The 18,861-nt window shown below is 49.5% G+C and overlaps 1 protein-coding gene across 2 annotated transcripts in view; it reads left to right on the forward strand.

Moving 5' to 3' along the window:
• The first annotated feature begins 226 nt into the window (after positions 1-226).
• RTN1 (reticulon 1) overlaps positions 227-18,861 on the forward strand; it is a 54,889-nt gene continuing 36,254 nt past the window's right edge. The window contains exons 1-3 of one of the 2 annotated variants that reach the window (XM_038756272.1): positions 227-599; positions 15,380-16,117; positions 17,741-18,496. In XM_038756272.1, coding sequence (XP_038612200.1) covers positions 362-599; positions 15,380-16,117; positions 17,741-18,496 — 1,732 coding nt within the window. In that variant the 5' untranslated portion in view covers positions 227-361. The remainder of the gene's footprint in view (positions 600-15,379; positions 16,118-17,740; positions 18,497-18,861) is intronic. The other variant, XM_038756273.1, reaches the window with a different exon arrangement.

The following is an 18,861-nucleotide window of genomic DNA, read 5'->3' on the forward strand; positions in this document are numbered from 1 at the left end:
GAGCCCTCTGTGGGGGAGGGACTGTCTCTAGATGTTGCCAACTTGGACTTCCCAAGCGCTTAGTCCACAGTAAGCGCTCAATAAATACGACTGAATGAATGAATGAGTGAGGAGGGAGGGGAGAAGGAGGAGGGGAAGAGGGGGAGGAGGAAAAGAAGGAGGAGGGAGAGAAGGAGGAGGGGAAGGGGGAGGAGGGAGGAGCGAATCAGTAGCGGCGGCGCTGTGCTGTGCTGTGCTGTGCTGTGCTGTGCTGTGCTGCAGGCCGGGCGTGTCGGGGGCGACATCATCCACCCCGTCCCGCGGCCGGCCGCCTCCCTCCTGTCCGTCCGTCCGTCTGTCCGTCCGTCCATCCTCCGCCCCCATGGCCACACCGCCGGCCCGCCCCGGGAAGGACCAGCCCGGGGAGCAGGACCACCCGGCCCCGACCAGGGGGCCCCGGCCGGCCCCGGCCCAGGACCAGGAGGAGGAGGAGGAGGAGGAGGAGGAGGAGGAGAGGAGGAAGAGCGGCTCGAGGGAGCGGCCCGGGGCCCAGCGGGCGCAGGACCGGCCCGAGGAGGACCATCCGCCCGTTACCATGGCGACTGCATCTCCAGGTTCAGGCGAGCATCTTGTCGCCGCCGGCTTCCCGGCCTCCCCTTTCCCTGCCCCTTTCCCGGAGTGGACCATTTCCGGGCTTTCCGGGCCGTGCGGGCCCAGGGCTTTTATTGTTCCCAGAAGGAAGGACGAGCCCGCCGGGAAGCGGGCCGAACCCCAAGAAAGGGCATCCTCGGCCCCGCCGCCCATTGAAGTTTCTTTCGGGCATCGGGGCGGGCGAAGGGGCCGGGGGGCTGCCTGAGAGGGGCTCTGCGTGACCTCTCCCGGCCGGCCTCTCCCAGGGGTATTTAGGGGGATCGATTCGGGGTAGTAGGGGGTGGGGAGGGGGTCACCACTCCTCCCCTCCCCCCCACCAACATGGCTTTGCCCCCTCCGCATGGAGAGGGAGATTTCCATCCGCTGGCCTATCTCCTCCTCCTCCTCCTCCTCCTCCTCCTCCTCCTCCAGGGTTTTCCCCGGGGGCTGAGCCTGCGTCGACAGATAACCTGATTCCCCCTCCAGACCCTAATTCGCAGAGCGGGGGGGGGGGGGGGGGCTGGGAGGGGAGGCCACTACAGCAGCGGCAAGGAAAGGGCCGAGCCAGGTTTCCCCGGCCCGGAGTCCGGCCTGGACCACCTCCCTAAACCAGCCACGGCTCCTGGGCTGCAGGAGGCCCGGGGAGAAGGAGGAGAAGCGCAGGATGGAGAGACAGATTTGGTTTTTTAGGGCGGGGCGGGGAGGGGGTCACGTTTTGTGCTCGACTTCATCGCCAGGTTGAGGATGCAGGCCCATTCCGAATTCAGGAGGGTCGGGAGGGAACAATCTTAGCACACAACCACCACCACCACCGTCATCCCGGCTCTGCCTCCTTTCTGCTGTGTGACTTGACTTCTCTGGGCCTCACTTACCTCATCTGGAAAATGGGGAGTGAGGCCATGAGCCCCACTTGGAACAGGGAGTGCCTCCAACCCCATTTGCTCACATAATAATTTTGATATTTGTTAAGCACTCACTATATGCCAGGCACTGCTTAGAACAGTGCCCAGCGCTTAGAACGGTGCTTGGCACATGGTAAGCGCTTAACAAATACCACAGTTATTATTATGATTATTCAGTATTTACTGGGCGCCTTGCTGCCCGCGGGGTGCTGTAGGGTGCACTTGGGAGAGTACACGAAAAAGTAGATGGCAAGGTCCCTACCCTCGAGGTACTTACCATCTGATGTAGCCTTCCGGGAGCCTGGATAATCAGTTGACCAATCAAAGGTATTTATTGAGTGCTTTCTGTGCACCGAGCACTGTGCTAAACGCTTGGAAAAGTGCGCTCCAACAGAGTCGGTAGGCCCGCTCCCTGTCTGCAACACGCTCACGGGTTAAAGGGGAGTTTACAGTGTAGAGGGGTGAAAGTAAGGCAGGTGGGGCTCCCCGAGAGGCTCCCCGAGAGGCGGGGCGGGGGCCCCAGGGAGCTTTCACTGGGAGCACAGAGAATCTGGGAAAAGTGTGGGAGGAAAGGGATGTGATCCACCTCACGCAGCGAAGGAGGAGGAGCGAAAAACGGGAATCGGAGAGCCTTGAGAAATGATGAGCGCTGGAAAAGGTTTTAACTCTATTGAAGTATGATCAGCAGGCCCTTTCATATATCAAAATGCACCCAGTAAATCCTCATAGGGAAAGTCACTCGATCAATCAATTGTATTTATTGAGCTCTTACCATGTGCAGAGCACTGTACTAAGAGCTAAGGAGAGTACAATATAACAGAATTAGCAGGCGCGTTCCCTGCCCGTAACATACTAAAAGAGGAAGAACTAACACCTGGCTACTGAACTGAGGGATTGGGATTTTCAGATGTGTTTTATCCCTAGAGATGATAAAAAGCGCAATTTCCTTTGTCTGTCTATCACAGCCAGAGCGGAGTTCTGGCTTTAATTAGGCAACACTCCAAAGTACCCTACTTTTTGTTTCAAAACTTAATTTTCCTTCCATGCAGAATTCACGCTTAAGGATGAAAGGGAGTTAATAGCCCCAAAGCTTGCCATCCCACTCACCACAGGGTTTTGTTTTTGTTGACTGTGCTTGGATTTGGGGTCTAAGGCAATGTATCGTGTAGAGAGAAATTAGATTTGATTGTCGTCTTCTCCCTGTGCCGATTGTGTGGCACTCCTTGTTGACACACTTTGTGCAATTCTTTCCGATTGGGGTTGCCGCCTAGGTGCTTGTTGTGAGGAGGCTGATGATTAAACCCTTGCTTTTCCTGGAAATTAGACTCGCTGCTATGGCGTTCAGGGAAACAGCTAGAGGCCAGAAGTGTCATCAGAATGAATACTTAGCTCTTTAAATTTCCAGACCAAAACTGGGCCAGACTCCTCATCTGTCACTTCTGCTGCTTCCTTCAAAACCATCAGGTTGGAACTTCACCTCCAGAAAATCAGGTGTGAGGGAAGGGTGGACCCGCCCCAAGTACACACTCACACAGACATCCACACAACACACACACCCCTTGGTCAGAACCCATCATTCCTGGGGACGGAGCTTAAATGGAAAAGCATTTCAGACCCTAGGCGAGGTGGACCACAATTGTGGAAGTGGTAGTGGTATATATTGAGCACCTACAGGATGCAGTGCACTGTACTCAGCGCAGGGGAAGAAAGTTCAGCAGGATGAAGAGAAGAGTGTAGGCAGAATTTGGATACATGTGGGAATGAGGGTACAAGGGAATCATGGTTGCTTCAGAAGCTCTGTTTTCTGGAGAAAATTCCAAACCACCAACCTTGCCATCTGGACCCAAGTTCTGTTGTTTATTTTTATACGTTGCTGGTAATTAAAGTTCTCAAGAAACATTCCCAGAAATATTAGTCAGCCCTTTATTAGTTATTTTCCCGAATAAAATTTCTGCTTTGCCACCCTGATATCCGCAACAACCGCCACAAAAGCCCATGACTTCAGTTGTTTTGGTCTAATACTTCACTTTCTACTAAATAGAAATGGAAAGTCAAATGTTGACTTCAAACTTCATATGGTTAGGCAGCTACAGTTTGTCATCTCTAAAATTCATGATGGATGTGTAAAAAGATGCCTGCTGCCAGGGAAGCACTGAATAAACTGTGTGTGGATTCGGAGTTGCTAATCCTAGAACAAAGCCATATCCCAGCATTACCATCCCAAAGAAGCAGGAGTTATGCTTTCTCATCGCTCAGGATGACCTCTCTTTTGGAAGGGGGCCACAGCAAAATAAAAGCACTGAAAGAAAGCCAGGAAAATCAAGATGAAATTTGAAAATCGATTTGCTTTTATGCGGCTGGGTTTTCCAGGTGAACGCATTCCCTAAGGATATGTGCCTGCTTGTTCACTTTCTACTAGCAGTTTGCCTACTCTCAAAAAACACCTACATTCAAAAAAGCAGGGGGCCTATAAAGGCTACTTCAGAATATTTCTTCAGACTGTTCGATTCTTTCCTCCTAGTCCTTGGCAGTGCTCCTCTTTGGAAGATCATGCCTCCATCTTTTTAATTTGCTCTTTCTTCCTTGCATCTTGAGTGTACACTTGTCTTTCCCTCGGGACACTTACGAGAGGGTGCAGCGCTGTTGGCATGGAAAGTGCTTCCTTTAAAACAGAACAAAGAGAGACTAAAAACCCAACACATCCTAGCGGATGGAAGACAACCCACAATCAATCAATCGTACTTATTGGTTGGCAGTCGTATGCAGAACACTGTACTAAGCACTTGGGAAAGTACATTAGAATTAGTAGAATTCTTCTCCGGAGGAGGGATTCTCATCATACAGGCCACAGTCATTCATTCATTCATTCAATCGTATTTATTGAGTGCTTACTGTGTGCGGAGCACTGTACTAAGCGCTTGGAAAGTACAATTCAGCAATAAAGAGAGACAATCCCTGCCCACACCGGGTTTACAGTTTAGAAGGGGGGAGACAGACATCTCAGACAGTCAAGAGAGGGTACGACGTGAATGTGATGCTTGTAGAGAGGAGAGGGTGAAGGAAGAGCAGTAAATTGGGACCAGTTCTCCTAAACTATATGGTTGGTAGGGAGTGTGTTGGTTACCTTAATAAGATGATGGAGCGGATCTCGGGGAAGACAGGTGGGAGCAGGCCCATGCTCCACGTGGGGTTATTTCTTCCCTGAGGTGTTCATTGTGTTATTCCCGACCGGCTCCGAAGGAAACAGCTCAGAAAGCTTTGTTGCTTCAGAGAAGTCGGCATAAAATATGCGAAACTCTTATGCTTGTGCATGGAGCTGGAGGGCCTTGTGCATAGAGGGCCTCGGGAGGGTATGTTGTGAATGACATGCTAATGATACAGCCATATCGTCCTGTGTGCAATTACAGGTAGTTTCTTTTGCAGTTGTTTATTTCCATCTCAGTCAGCTCAGTCAGAACTCTGCTGGGGATTTAGGGAATGTTATTCTGAGAACACACGTCTGTCCGGATAGGAAGCACTCCGGATAGAATGTGGTGAGGGGTCGGACGAGGCGTGACTGTCATGATGTTACTTTTCCTTATTGCAGGGTTAGTTGAGAATGTGATCCTCGCACTGTAGGAGAACGGACTGTGTCTGTAAGTGCTTAATTCGGGCTCGATTTTCTATCTGCTGTTACTGGGGTGCCACCCCCACCCTACTTTTCAGGACAAGGGTGGGGAGGGGTGAGGGGAAGGGCTGCCCTGCAGATTCAGAGCCCTGGTTGAAGGAAGCCGTGGGCTGGGGGGCTGCAGTTCCAGCTTCCAGTTGTCCCACTCTTGGAAAACTTGACTCTCCATCCTGAGCTGTTGCCCAGAACATTAGCAGACACCCTCCATCCTCAGGCTAGCCTTGTGCGGAGCGATTTCTGTGGCAACTGTTTATCAATTGTCCGACTGGTCTGGCGACCGTTGTAGAATCAGAATGGGCCCTTTTTCAAGTCGCGTGGGACGGGCAGTTTCATTTTCACTTCTTTCTGGATGCTTGGAAGGCCAGAAATATCCATGCCTCTGTGTATGGTGTGTATGAGCAAAGCACCTGATGAAATTGGAGGCTGTTTCTGTTCGTGGTTGTTACACCTGCAGCAGGAACATACGGGGATTCCAGCGGCACGTTAGAAATCTGTTTGTTTAATCTCCTCACCGTACCTCGTTCTCACCTGTCCCGCCATCGACCCCCGGCCCACGTCATCCCCGGGGCCTGGAATGGCCTCCCTCTGCCCATCCGCCAAGCTAGCTCTCTTCCTCCCTTCAAGGCCCTGCTGAGAGCTCACCTCCTCCAGGAGGCCTTCCCAGACTGAGTCCCTTCCTTCCTGTCCCCCTCGTCTCCCTCTCCATCCCCCCCATCTTACCTCCTTCCCTTCCCCACAGCACCTGTATATATGTATATATATTTGTACATATTTATTACTCTATTTATTTATTTATTTATTTATTTATTTTACTTGTACATATCTATCCCATTTATTTAATTTTGTTAGTATGTTTGGTTTTGTTCTCTGTCTCCCCCTTTTAGACTGTGAGCCCACTGTTGGGTAGGGACTGTCTCTATATGTTGCCGATTTGTACTTCCCAAGCGCTTAGTACAGTGCTCTGCACATAGTAAGCGCTCAATAAATACGATTGATTGATTGATTGATTGATTGATATGCAGCCGTTGGCTGTCATACCGTACTCTCCCAAGCCCTCAGTACAGTGCCCTGTGGTCCCGTGCCGCGCTGCAGTCACAGGCTACTTAGAAGTGATGTGTCGCTGTAGTTAGCAAAGAGAAGGACATTACTTGAACTTTCCATTTTCTTTTTAACTAAAAAAAGAAAAGAAAAGATATTTGTGTTTCTACTCACAATCTGGGTCCTTTGGGCCTGATCTCGGCAGGCTAAGTGCAGTGGGAATACTCACGGCTGGTTTAAAGCGGTTCTCCTTGTCGGGCGCTACCCAGTGAACTAGAGTAAGGAACCTGCTGTGCTTCTTTTCCACTGTGAGGTTGGTGAAGGCGCTGAAGTAAAGGGCGCGCCCAAGGTCTGGGGAGCCCCCTCGAAATGAGACCGTGTGCATGACAGAAATCATTCATTGCATATTGATACAGATGTACATATATCATATGGACGAACCAAAGATTCAGTTATTAATCCAAAATATCTGTCCATCTTCATTTTCAGAATCCCACATGCCACCTCCCCGAGGACAGTGTGGCATTTTCCTTGGCACACTTTAGCAAAACTGTGTCTTTTTTGGTGTCAAAATGGCAGTGGTTTCATACCATCCTTTGTTTCTCTGAAGATAACCTACTCACTGTCCCTTTTTCTTGTGTATCTCGCTTCTATCCCCCTTATTTGCACCCTCCTTGCTGTCTGGAACCCCCTCCCACTTTGTATCTGACAGCTCTTCCCATCTTCAGAATCCTCCTGAAAATCCACCTCCTCCAGGAGGACTTCCCAGGTCGTATATCATCTCAACTCCCACCTCTGCACTTCTTACACAACTACCTCACTTCTGCACTAACACCCACCCTATTAATTCTAAGATGGCTGTGGGCAGGGAATGTGTCTAACCAACTCAGAGGTCATGGGTTCAAATGCCGCCTCTGCCACTTGTCAGCTGTGTGACTTTGGGCAAGTCACTTCACTTCTCTGGGCCTCAGTTCCCTCATCTGTAAAATGCGGGTGAAGACTGTGAGCCCCCTGTGGGACAACCTGATCACCTTGTAACCTCCCCAGCGCTTAGAACAGTGCTTTGCACATAGTAAGCGCTTAATAAATGCCATTATAAAAAAAAACTCTGTTATAATCTACTCTCCCAAGAGCTAAGTATAGTGCTCTGCACACAGTCAGCACTCAATAAATAAAATTAATTGATTCTCTTTGGATTGACTTACATCTGCTTCTAAGTGCCTACTCATCCACATTTCATCTTTCCGTTTCCTTCTTCCTCGTATCTGTAATTTATTTTGAGCCAGTTCCCCTTGGTAAATTGTAAATTCTTTTGAGAGTAGGGAACGGGTCTTCTCACTCTCCCCTACTCTCTCAAATGCTTAGTACAGTGCTCTGCACACAGAAGACCCACCATCATCATTCATTCATTCAGTTGCATTTATTGAGCGCTTATTGTGTGCAGAGCACTGTCCTAAGTGCTTGGGAGAGTACAATACAACAATGAATTTGACACCTGTCTACATGTTTTGTTTTGTTGCCTGTCTCCCCCCTTCTAGACTGCGAGCCCGTTGTTGGGTAGGGACCGTCTCTATATGTTGCTGACTTGTACTTCCCAAGTGCTTAGTACAGTACTCTGCACACAGTAAGTGTTCAGTACATATGATTGAATGAATGAATGGACACATTCTCTGCCCACATTGAGCTTATAGTCTAGATGGGGAAGACAGACATCAATACAGATAAATCAATTTCAGCTGTGTACTTAAGTGCTGTGGGGCTGGGGAGGGGCAAGAACATGGGTTGATTTTATTTCCAGTCTTTTTGCCTGTAGCGAGTGGAACCATGTTTCCCATTTGCAATTTCAACCATGTTTGTTTCAGAAGTAAAAGCGGCTTCAGGTCAATGAATCAATCAAACAATTTCATTTATTGAGCATTTACTGTGTGCAGAGCAATGTACTAAGCATTTGTGAATATAATATAACAGAGTTGGTGGACACAATTCCCTGCACCCAATGAGCTTTCAGTCTAGAGAGTCCAGCACAGTCTCTCAATCAGCCGGTGGTATTTCCTGCGCGCTTAGTGAATCTGAAGCAGTGTACTCTGTTTGCCCTCCCCCTCAGACTGCAAGCCCTGTGTGGGACAGGGATTGCATCTGACTCAATTATCTTGTATTGCCTCAGTATTTAATCCAGTGCTTGGTGCATGGTTAAGCACTTAGCAGGTAATAATAACAATAAAGCACTTAGTACAGTGCTCAAGCGCTTAGTACAGTGCTCTGCACACAGTAAGCGCTCAATAAATACGATTGATGATGATGATAATTATAATAATGGTATTTGTTAAGCGCTTACTATGTACCAGGCACTGTTCTAAGCACTGGGGTAGATACAGGGTAATCGGGTTGTTCCATGCAGTGCTCACACTTTTAATCCCCATTTTACAGATGAAGGAACGGCGGCACAGAGAAGTGAAGTGACTTGCCCAATGTCACACAGCAGACAAGTGGCGGAGCTGGGATTAGAACCCATGTCCTCTGACTCCCAAGCCCGGGCTCTTTCCACTAAGCCACACTGCTTCTCAATGGGAGCACCATTATTATTAAATATTACTTATTATACCCTCGGATCAATACAGCAGAAGCAAGACGTGTCTTGCTGGAAGTCAGTAGGGCCTGGGTTCTGATCCCAACTCCGCCACTTGTCTGCTGTGTGACCTTGGGCAAATCACTTGCCAAGAGAAGCAGCGTGGCTCAGTGGAAAGAGCCCGGGCGTAGGAGTCAGAGGTCATGGGTTCTAATCCCGGCTCCCCCGCATGTCTGCTGTGTGACCTTGGGCAAGTCATTTAACTTCTCTGAGCTTCAGTTACCTCATCTGGAAAATGGGGATTAAGACTGTGAGCCCCACGTGGGACAACCTGATCACCTTGTATCCTCCCCAGCGCTTAGAACAGTGCTTCGCACATACTAAGCACTTAACAAATGCCATCAATCAATCAATCGTATTTATTGAGCGCTTACTGTGTGCAGAGCACTGTACTAAGTGCTTGGGAAGTGCAAGTTGGCAACATATAGAGACAGTCCCTACCCAACAGTGGGCTCACAGTCTAAAAGGGGGAGACAGAGAACAAAACCAAACATACTAACAAAATAAAATAAATAGAATAGATATGTACAAGTTAAATAAATAAATAGAGTAATAAATATGTACAAACATATATACGTATATACAGGTGCTGTGGGGAAGGGAAGGAGGTAAGATGAGGAGGATTATTATTATTATCATTATTATTCTCTGTGCCTCACTTACCTCATCTGTAAAATGGAGATGAAGGCTGGAAGCCCCATGTGAGACAGGGACTGAGTCCCACCTGATTACCTTTCATCTACCCCAGTGCTTTGTAGAGTGCCTGGCATGTAGGAAGCACTTAACAAAAATCATTACAAAAGAAAAAAACCCACAAAAAAGTTCCCTGTCTTCAAGGAGTTTCCAGTCTAAAGGGAGAGGCAAAGATAATTTAATAAAAAGTGTGAATAGAAGGATAATACCAGAAGACTAAAACCAGACTAAGCCCCCCTTTTCCTCAGCTCCCCCTCCCCTCCCCATCTCCGACTCATTCCGTTTGCTCTACTCTCCCTCCCAGCTCCACAGAACTTGTATATATATATATATATATATATATATATATGTATATATCTATAATTCTATTTATTTATATTAATGCCTGTTTACTTGTTTTGATGTCTGTCTCCCCCCTTCTAGACTGTAAGTCTGCTGTGGGCGGGGATTGTCTCTTTTGCTGAATTATACTTTCCATGTGCTTAAGTACAATCGCACGCAGTAAGCGCTCAATAAATACGATTGAATTGAATTGGATGAAGAGGGTCGACTCTATGAAAAATATCAGAATAAATAATCGAATGCGCAGAGGAAAATCCACATAAAAATATTCACATGTTCACAAGTGCTTGAGAATGGGGCCACCTCCTTGTACGGAAGGCAGTGATCTCACCGCAAGGATGAGAACTGACCTTTTCAGGGAGCTGCTGCCACTCAGTAGCATGTTTCCCCGAACTTGCCGCTAAAATCGTGGTCAGTAACAATATTAATTATGCAAGTTTAATTAGGCAGAACGCTAATTATCATCACACAGCTTGAGTGAAAGATGCGAACCATGAAACTGAGCTCTCAAACTGTAATTGGCATAAACAAGCTATCACATCAGGTTCATTTGGAAGTGAAATCTTACTGTTGCAATTTACTCTATTCACCACTGTCGCCAGACAGAAATAGTAGAATTATTTTCCATTGTGGTGTAGACAAGTGGATGGGTGATTGAAATTAAATGTTTTCTAAGGGTTCCTGTATTGGGTGCCCACCAGCGTATTCTTTTAGTAATAATGTGGGCATTAAGCACTTACTAGGTGCTAACACGCTTTGCTAAGCACTGGAACAGATACAAAACAGGCAAATGGGACACAGTCCCTGTCCCACATAAGTCACGGTTTGACATTCACTCTCTGTATATGCTCCACTCAGCACAGCTGTGTTGAATCAATCAATCAATCAATCAATCGTATTTATTGAGCGCTTACTGTGTGCAGAGCACTGTACTAAGCGCTTGGGAAGTACAAGTTGGCAACATATAGAGACGGTCCCTACCCAACAGTGGGCTCACAGTCTGGAAGGGGGAGACAGAGAACAACACCAAACATATTAACAAAATAAAATAAATAGAATAGATATGTACAAGTAAAATAAATAAATAAATATGTACAAACAAATATACATATATACAGGTGAGCAGAGCTTCTGGGCTTGGAGACCGACTTGGTTCCCGAAGTTGGTGGCCGTTTCGATGGGGCCATTTTCCTACCATGTGAATATTGGGGGAGTCTGGGGAATTTCGATCTCACCGTACAACATTCCTGCGTGCACTTATTTCTCCTGGGAGGAGCCAGGCGCTCAAAGCGGCCTTTTCACAGACAGAATTAAGGCCAGAAGCAAAGCACTTTGGGATTTTGACCTAAATCTTAACCTATTTATTTGCTTTTAAGAACATGGCTTGCCTGGATCTGGAAAATGGTTGCCAAAGTCTCTGGGCTGAAGCTGTTGCTTTTCAAATTAAAAGGGGAAAAATGAATGAAAGCAACAAAACAGTTCCTCCTGCACTGAAATTTTATTAGACGATGGGCCCAAGGCTTAATTAGTATATGACACACACCCTTTATTTTTAGGGAGGGAACAGCTGGTACAAGATGCACCTATCCTCCTCCTGCTGTGTCTAGACTAGTTTAATGAAATCTTCATCTCATCCTTTTAGTATTATTACCGTGGTATTTATAAAGTGTCTGAAAAGCTGCAAGGCCAGGTGGCTAGAGCACGGGCCTGGGCGTCAGAAGGACCGGGGTTCTAATCCCTGCTCCGCCACATATCTGCTGTGTGACCATGAGAAAGTCACTTCACTTCTCTGTGCCTCGGTTGCCTCATCTGTAAAGTAGGGATTAAGGCTCTGAACCCTAGATGTGACATGGACTGTATCCATATCCAACCTGATTAGCTTGTATCTGTCCCAGGGCTTAATACGATGCCTGTAACATAGTAAGTTCTTAACAAATACCATAAAGTAAATAAAATAAAAATAAACTTCTCCTGGACTAGAGCTGCCAGATGGATTTTGGGTGACGGCTCAGTGCAACGTGTGGAGTTGTTGGTTCTGCTGCTTCTGAAAGTCTCCATGACTAGTTACTAGAGTTAAGTGAATGAGTGTAGGTGGGCGAAGGAGTGAGCAGGCAAACAGCTTGGCAGATCTCGAGAACCTTGGGAAAGAAATAGCCCCGTAGGTTACCATAGAAACCTTTCAGATGGCGAGGTATCCAAAACAACTCTGGAAAGTGATGGGCCCCAAGCATCACAGAGCGAGTTGGCAAACTGGAACCACTAGGACCATGAACCCGTGACTCAAGGCAGTGGGTTGCGGGGCACCCCAAGATTGCCCCTGCCATTTGCTGCCACCACCGACACCTGAAATCCCCAAAAGACAAAGGAAATATCCTGGGTTCGTCAAAAGGACTTGGTTTCTAATCTGGGCTTCACCACTTTTCTGCTGTGTGACCTTGGGCAAGGAATTAAGTGACGTCATTTCTCTGTACCTCATCTCCCTCATCTGGAAAATGGAAATTAAGACTGTGAGCCCCACATGGGACACAGATCATGTCCAACCTGATTATCTTGTATCTACCCCAGTGCTTAGCACACTGCCTGGCACATAGTAAGCGCTTAACAAATGAAAATCAAAAAAGCAAACAAAAAACATCCTCAGCGCCTCCCTGCTGAAAAGCCATCTAACTGGCCACCTGATGAGCCTTCTGCCCCCGTCCCTCTTTGGACTCTTGGTTACATCACTTGCAGACTTGAAGAAAAACTTTATCAAGTCATATCCGACCACAGCCGTTTGTTCCCTGCTGGCTCTTACCATGAGCTCTGAATAATTAATGGGAAGAGGAAATCTGTGGGGGAGAAAGCTGACCCTGGTCCTCTGCAACTGGGAAAAAATAAGACGCAGTGAAAAGGATGAACTGCCCAGAAGCAGCTTCTGTCTTGGTTGCCCTGGGGGGCTCATACCTGGGTTTCCTGACTCCTAGCCCTGGGCTTTTTCCACTAGGCCCTGCTAAAACTGCTTCTGAGAGGGGAAATCGTCAGCAAATGGATCCAGCAGAACAAAGAAGAATCTGCAAAATCTCACATTGGGAAAGCAGCCCAGAGTAGCAGTGGGCGGCTGTAAGGTGGGGGAGTTGGGAGGCGGAAGAGGGGCTCCCTATAGGAGAAGTCCGGCAAAATCCCCTCGATGGGAATGCCGAGTTAAGCCCTAATGTCCCCAATGTATTTACTGTATCCATAGCTTATCCTTTCTGTAATTTATTTATTGCACCTGCAATGAATTTATTATATCCATAATTTATTTATTTATTTGTTTATATCAATGTCTGTATCCCCCCAGACTGTAAACTCATTGTACGAAGGGAATGTTCCTAACCCCTCGCCCACCTCTCCATCCCCCCATCTTACCTCTTTCCCTTCCCCACACCACCTGTATATATGTTTGTACATATTTATTACTCTATTTATTTATTTATTTTACTTGTACATATCTATTCTATTTATTTTATTTTGTAGGTATGTTTGGTTTTGTTCTCTGTCTCCCCCTTTTAGACTGTGAGCCCACTGTTGGGTAGGGACTGTCTCCATGTGTTGCCAACTTGTACTTCCCAAGCGGTTAGTACAGTGCTCTGCACACAGTAAGCGCTCAATAAATATGATTAATGATGATGATGATGATGATATTGTACTCTCCCAAGCGTTTAGAACAGTATACTGCACACAGTAAGTGCTCAATAAATATGACCGATTGATTGAGCGATAAAGCTGCAGCCTAGGATATTTGACTGTCATGAAATATTTAAGAATTGCATTAAAACTCAGACTAGGCTATCTAGGAGGAATGTTTATTGATTTAGAATGGGCTCTTTTGGACTTACTAATTTATTTATCAGATAATCAGCTTTTATCTCTAGAACAGCAAGTTACACTTTCCCTGGTTTCGGTATTGTTTCTTGATTTGTTCTTGGAATCGTACCAGTAAAGCAATTAATCTGACGTAGAGCCAGTAGCCCTTTTTGTTTTAATAATGCATTGTTCTCCTCTTTCGGGAAAGGAAATCCAAAGGCCAGAATTATTTTTGAACGTAGCAGTTGGGCTAGATAATCTGCCCTTTGCTCCTGGAGCAGAGCAGTCCTTCAAGGATTCCTCTTGGAAATTTTCTGGCGGTAAGAGAGACCTGCTAATATGGGCTCTCTCTGGAGGTCTTTATTAGTGGTGATCAAAGTTATAGTAGTTGTAGTGGTAGGAGTAATAGTAGTAGAAGCATTGTGGCTCAGTGGAAAGAGCACGGGCTTTGGAGTCAGAGGTCATGGGTTCAAATCCTGGCCCCACCAACTGTCAGTTGTGTGACTTTGGGCAAGTCACTTAACTTCTCTGGGCCTCAGTTCCCTCATCTGTAAAATGGGGATTAAAACTGTGAGCCCCCCGTGGGACAACCTGATCACCTTGTAACCTCCCCAGCTCTTAGAACAGTGTTTTGCTCATAGTAAGCGCTTAACAAATACCATTATTACTGTTAGTAGTAGTAGTAGTAGCAGCAGTAGTAGTAATAGCAGTCCCTTTACTAAATACCTGAGAAAATACAGCAGAAACACAGGTCATATTCCCTCCAAACAAGAAGCTTTCACTGTAATGGAGAAGACCGGCCAAATAAAGCTGCAAATAGGGTAATCAGAATAAATAAAGTGACTCTCCTATCAATTCTACATATGTACATAAGCGCTGAGAAAGAGTATAAGTAAATATGTGAGCGCTACAGGTGGCTAGTGGCATGATGTGACTTGGAAAAGTGAATTGGGAAAGGGTTGTGGGAGAAAGTGGGATTTTAGGAGGGCTTGGAAGGTGGGGAGATCTGGGCTGTTGGATTGGGACGGGGTTAGGGAGGAGGGAGGTCCAGACTGGTGGAATGGCATGAATGGAGAGAGGAGGCCGAGTTGAAAGTGGGGCACAGCTAGCAGCCTAGCTTGGGAGAAATGAAGAGCATCAGTGTGTCTCAGTCAGCATTTATGACAACGAGGCAGTTTACATTAATCATTCTGGTTGGAAGTGTTCCCACAGCAGTGATTGCTGGTGTGCCAAGTCAGCTCCTCCATATCTCTCCCCCTTCCCCGCCCCGCTCTGTGGGGAGCTCACACCTGAAGGCTTTGGGGGTCGCTTTGCACAGGACCTTCCATGCCGACATCCAGCTTGGTGGCAAGAAAGCAACTCGAATCTGGAAGGTCGGAGGCTGCTTTTGTTCCCAAGAGTCTCTTGTGTTTAATGTTTTCCCTCAAATAAATGACCAGACACACCCATTTCTCCTAAAGTGCAAGGGCCGGGTTCACACTGTGGCACCCGGGAGCCACTGCCGCCTTCCCTGGAGGCTAAAGTCACAAACAGATCGGTGTAATTAAAGAGTGCTGAGGTCACCCCCAGCGAGTCCCCCGAGGTCACAAGCCCCCGGCACCATCACCCCTCCACGTTTATTTCCTGGCCCATCCCTGGACTCCGCCACTCACTGTGTGTTGTTGCTCTGGTTTCCAGGTGAAGCAGATGCCCGTGGCGTCCCAGCCTGCCCTCCTGGTGCCCCACTGGATGGGAGAGAGGGAGCCTTCTACACATCCCTGATCGCCAATGTCCACGCTCCGTCCCAGCAGGGCTCCTTCGTGCCTGGGTTGGAGCTGGCGGAAAGTGGCCACGGTCCCTTCCCGGCAAACCTGGAAGGGCTGAGGGAGCCCACTCGGCAAGGCCCAGCGGAGCCCGAGGCCCCCGGCCCATTCAGCTCCGCCTCGGGCATCAAGATGACGCCCGCGGAGTCGGCTGAGGTCAGTAAGGCCTGGGCGCACCCCCTGGAGCAGACGAAAGCTGAAGCGGGTAAATACATCGACATCCGAAGGCCCGACGAGCCCCAGCCCCAAGAATCCTGGGCCCCCGACCCAGGCCCGGTGCCCGTGGGCTCTGAGGACCGGGGTCCGGGAGCACCCGCGAAGTCCGGAGGGGCTTCTGCGGAGGTCAGAGGGCATTTGTTCGAGGAGTCGGCGTTTGCCCCCTACATCGACGACGGAGTCAAGGGCCAGGAGGTTGGGGCCTCGGAGGTCACCGCGCCCATCACCATCACCCTGACAGAGGTCGGGTCCACCTGGCTGCCTGCGGCCCAAGAGGAGACACCCGAGGAAGAAGACAAAGGCCTGAAACCCGGCAACGAGACGGTCCCCAAAGTCACCGTGTCGGAGCCGGAAGATGACAGCCCGGGATCGGTCACGCCTCCGTCTTCCGGAACAGGTACAGCGCGCGGGTTGGGTCACCCGCTTCCTGCCTGGTGGCCAGGTCTGCCCAGCTCTTGCTGGGTGTGGGCAAATGCACGCCGTGGTCCCCACCTCGCTAGCAGGAACCGCCCTCCCAACCCCTCGACATGCTGTTTCCAGATTGGTCAGCGCTGTCGGATGAACTCTCCCTCATTCCCCAGAAGCGCTGTAGCCACGGTGCTGCTGGGGCTGGAGCAGAACTGGGGGTCCTGCCTGGGTAGCGGGGGAAGACAGAGTCTGGGGTGGAACTGGGGTACGCAGCATAGCTGGAAGGGCGGAAAGAAGGGAGGAGAAAGAACGAAGAGGAGGATGAAGGTCCATCCAACTCCAATCTCACCTCCCCTGATAAAATATCTTTCCCCTTAGGGAACATTCCTTGTGGTTTCCCGTTATTTTGTTGAGCATTGGCCTTCATTAAACTCTCTCTTGATTTGACAACTGGGCCTGGCACATTATAAGATCTTAACAAATACCATAATTATTATTAATCATTGTCAACCTTCTCACTGACCTCCCTGCCGCCAGTCTCCCCTCCAATCCATACTTTGCTCAGATGCCCAGATCACTTTTTGTACTACATTGTTCTGCACCCATCTTCTCCACTCTGACACTCAATCAGCTATCGGCCTCCTACTTATCTGCCCTCTCCTTCCACCATTCCTTAGCTCACACACTTCATTCCTCTCAAGGCCAAGTACTCCCTATCTCTTTGATCTCTCATCTCTTACAGCCAACCTTCTGCTCACTCCCTTCCTCTTCATAGTTGACACAGTACTGCTCTTCCCACCATCGGAGCCCTCCTGAAATCATAGCTCTTCCAGGATGTCTTCCCTGATTCATTTCTAATCTTCTCAGGATATAGCCCCCTAAATTGCCACTTGGATGCCATCTGAGCCCGCTCCTGTCCCTACTGTGCTAACCCCCTGCCCCCAAGCCCTTAGTACAGTGCCCTTCACACAGTAGGCACTCAACCAGTACTTTTGGGGGATTGGCTGATGCTTACATGCACCAGCTAATGCATTCCTCAATCAGTTGTTCACTGTCAGGTAGATGCAACCATTTAACCAGGAAGTTCTTCTAAAGAACTAACCTATTTCCTGCCTGCTGCTAATGTATCCCATTCCTTCTTGGCCTGTTCCCACCAACACTGGGGCAGTATCCCTCTGCAGATCTGCAGGTTGAAACGATTTTGAGCTGAAATTGCCCCAACCCCAAGTGGAGGTCGCGGGGAGCATAATAGCCCTGGCTTGTTTGGGAGCATGTCACATACTGCATTAAAATGCTAAAAATGAGTTTCCGTTGCTAAGGGAGCCCTGGGTCCTGCGTTTCGGAATGACTGGATATAGATAGACCTGCAGAGAGCTGATAATTAGGCCGCCAGAGTAATTAGCCTCGGACTTCAGGTGGCCGGCCTTCCCGAGCCTCCATGGGAACGGCGCCTACATTCGGGCCATGGGGGAGGTTGGTATTTCCCAGAGAACCACAAACCGTGGTGTCTAATGTTGTTCTGTTTTGTTCGTGTGTGTGTGTGTGTTTGTGTGTGTGTGTGCATGTCCGTCTGTCAATCTGTCCATGTGTCTTTCTCTCCGGGGGCCGGCAGATCCATCAGGCTCAGAATCCCAAGGCAAATGCAGCTTCTCTGAGGACGAGCTGGTCAGCGCCATCAAGGAAGCCCGGGGCTTTTCCTTCGAGATCCCCGAAGGCCCTGACAGACCAGAGTCCAGGGCCAGGTCGGTGCTCCCTCCCGTCCCGGCCACCCCGGAGCCCGAGGCCAGCAGCGCCGAGTCCGGCGATTCAGAGATCGAGCTGGTGTCGGAAGACCCCCTGGCCTCGGAGGAGGCACCGCTGCACTCCAGCTACGTGACCTTCAGCTCCACGGGCGGCCCCCCGCCTTCGCCGGCCTCCCCGTCCATCCAGTACAGCATCCTGCGGGAGGAGCGCGAGGCCGAGCTGGACAGCGAGCTCATCATCGAGTCCTGCGACGCCTCCTCGGCCTCGGAGGAGAGCCCCAAGAGGGAGCAGGACTCTCCGCCCATGAGGCCGGTCGCCATGGACATCATCCAGGAGGAGAACGGCCCCCGGACGGAGCCCGGCGGGGAGCCGGCCGGTGAGCCGGGCCTCAGCGCCCAGGAGCTCAGGATGAACCGGCAGAATCTGACCGAGTCAGCCTCCCTCCCGCAGGGCGCCTCGGAGGGTGCCCGGGCCCACCCCGCCCAAGAGTGGCCGGCGAAGGTGGCGCAGGAGCCGCGGGCGGACCCCACCCCCGCTGGCCAAAGCAAACTCTCTTCCCAGGCCCCGGGCCTACGAAGCCCTCTGGCATCTGTTCCCGAGCTGCCATTTTTATCTAGGCAGACAGGTAAATGTCGCTCTTTTCCAGGTGACCCCGGGTCACGTCCTTAGCCTGCGGACCTCCAGAGGCCCAGGCTCTGGGCACGGTCTCCGAGGGGCTGGGTAGGCCAGCGGCCAGAGACCCGCGGCCCCGGAGGATGGGGGCGGCAGGAGCGGGTTGGAAAGAGAAAGGAATTCACACTCCCAGCTGGGACTCGGGTGCCTGAATGGAGCCCTCTGAATGGCTCCTCCACAGCCAGCCTCCTCCCACCCATAATAATGAGTGTTTTGTTTACACTTGGCCTGCCATGCTGTGAATGGGGCACGTTCATGAGGGCATGGCCCCCGTGAGCTTGTCTGAAAGCCCGGCAGCCTTTCACTCCACCACCGGCC

Source organism: Tachyglossus aculeatus, chromosome 14, assembly GCF_015852505.1.
Source record: "Tachyglossus aculeatus isolate mTacAcu1 chromosome 14, mTacAcu1.pri, whole genome shotgun sequence".
In the NCBI taxonomy this organism is placed as follows: Eukaryota; Metazoa; Chordata; class Mammalia; order Monotremata; family Tachyglossidae; genus Tachyglossus; species Tachyglossus aculeatus.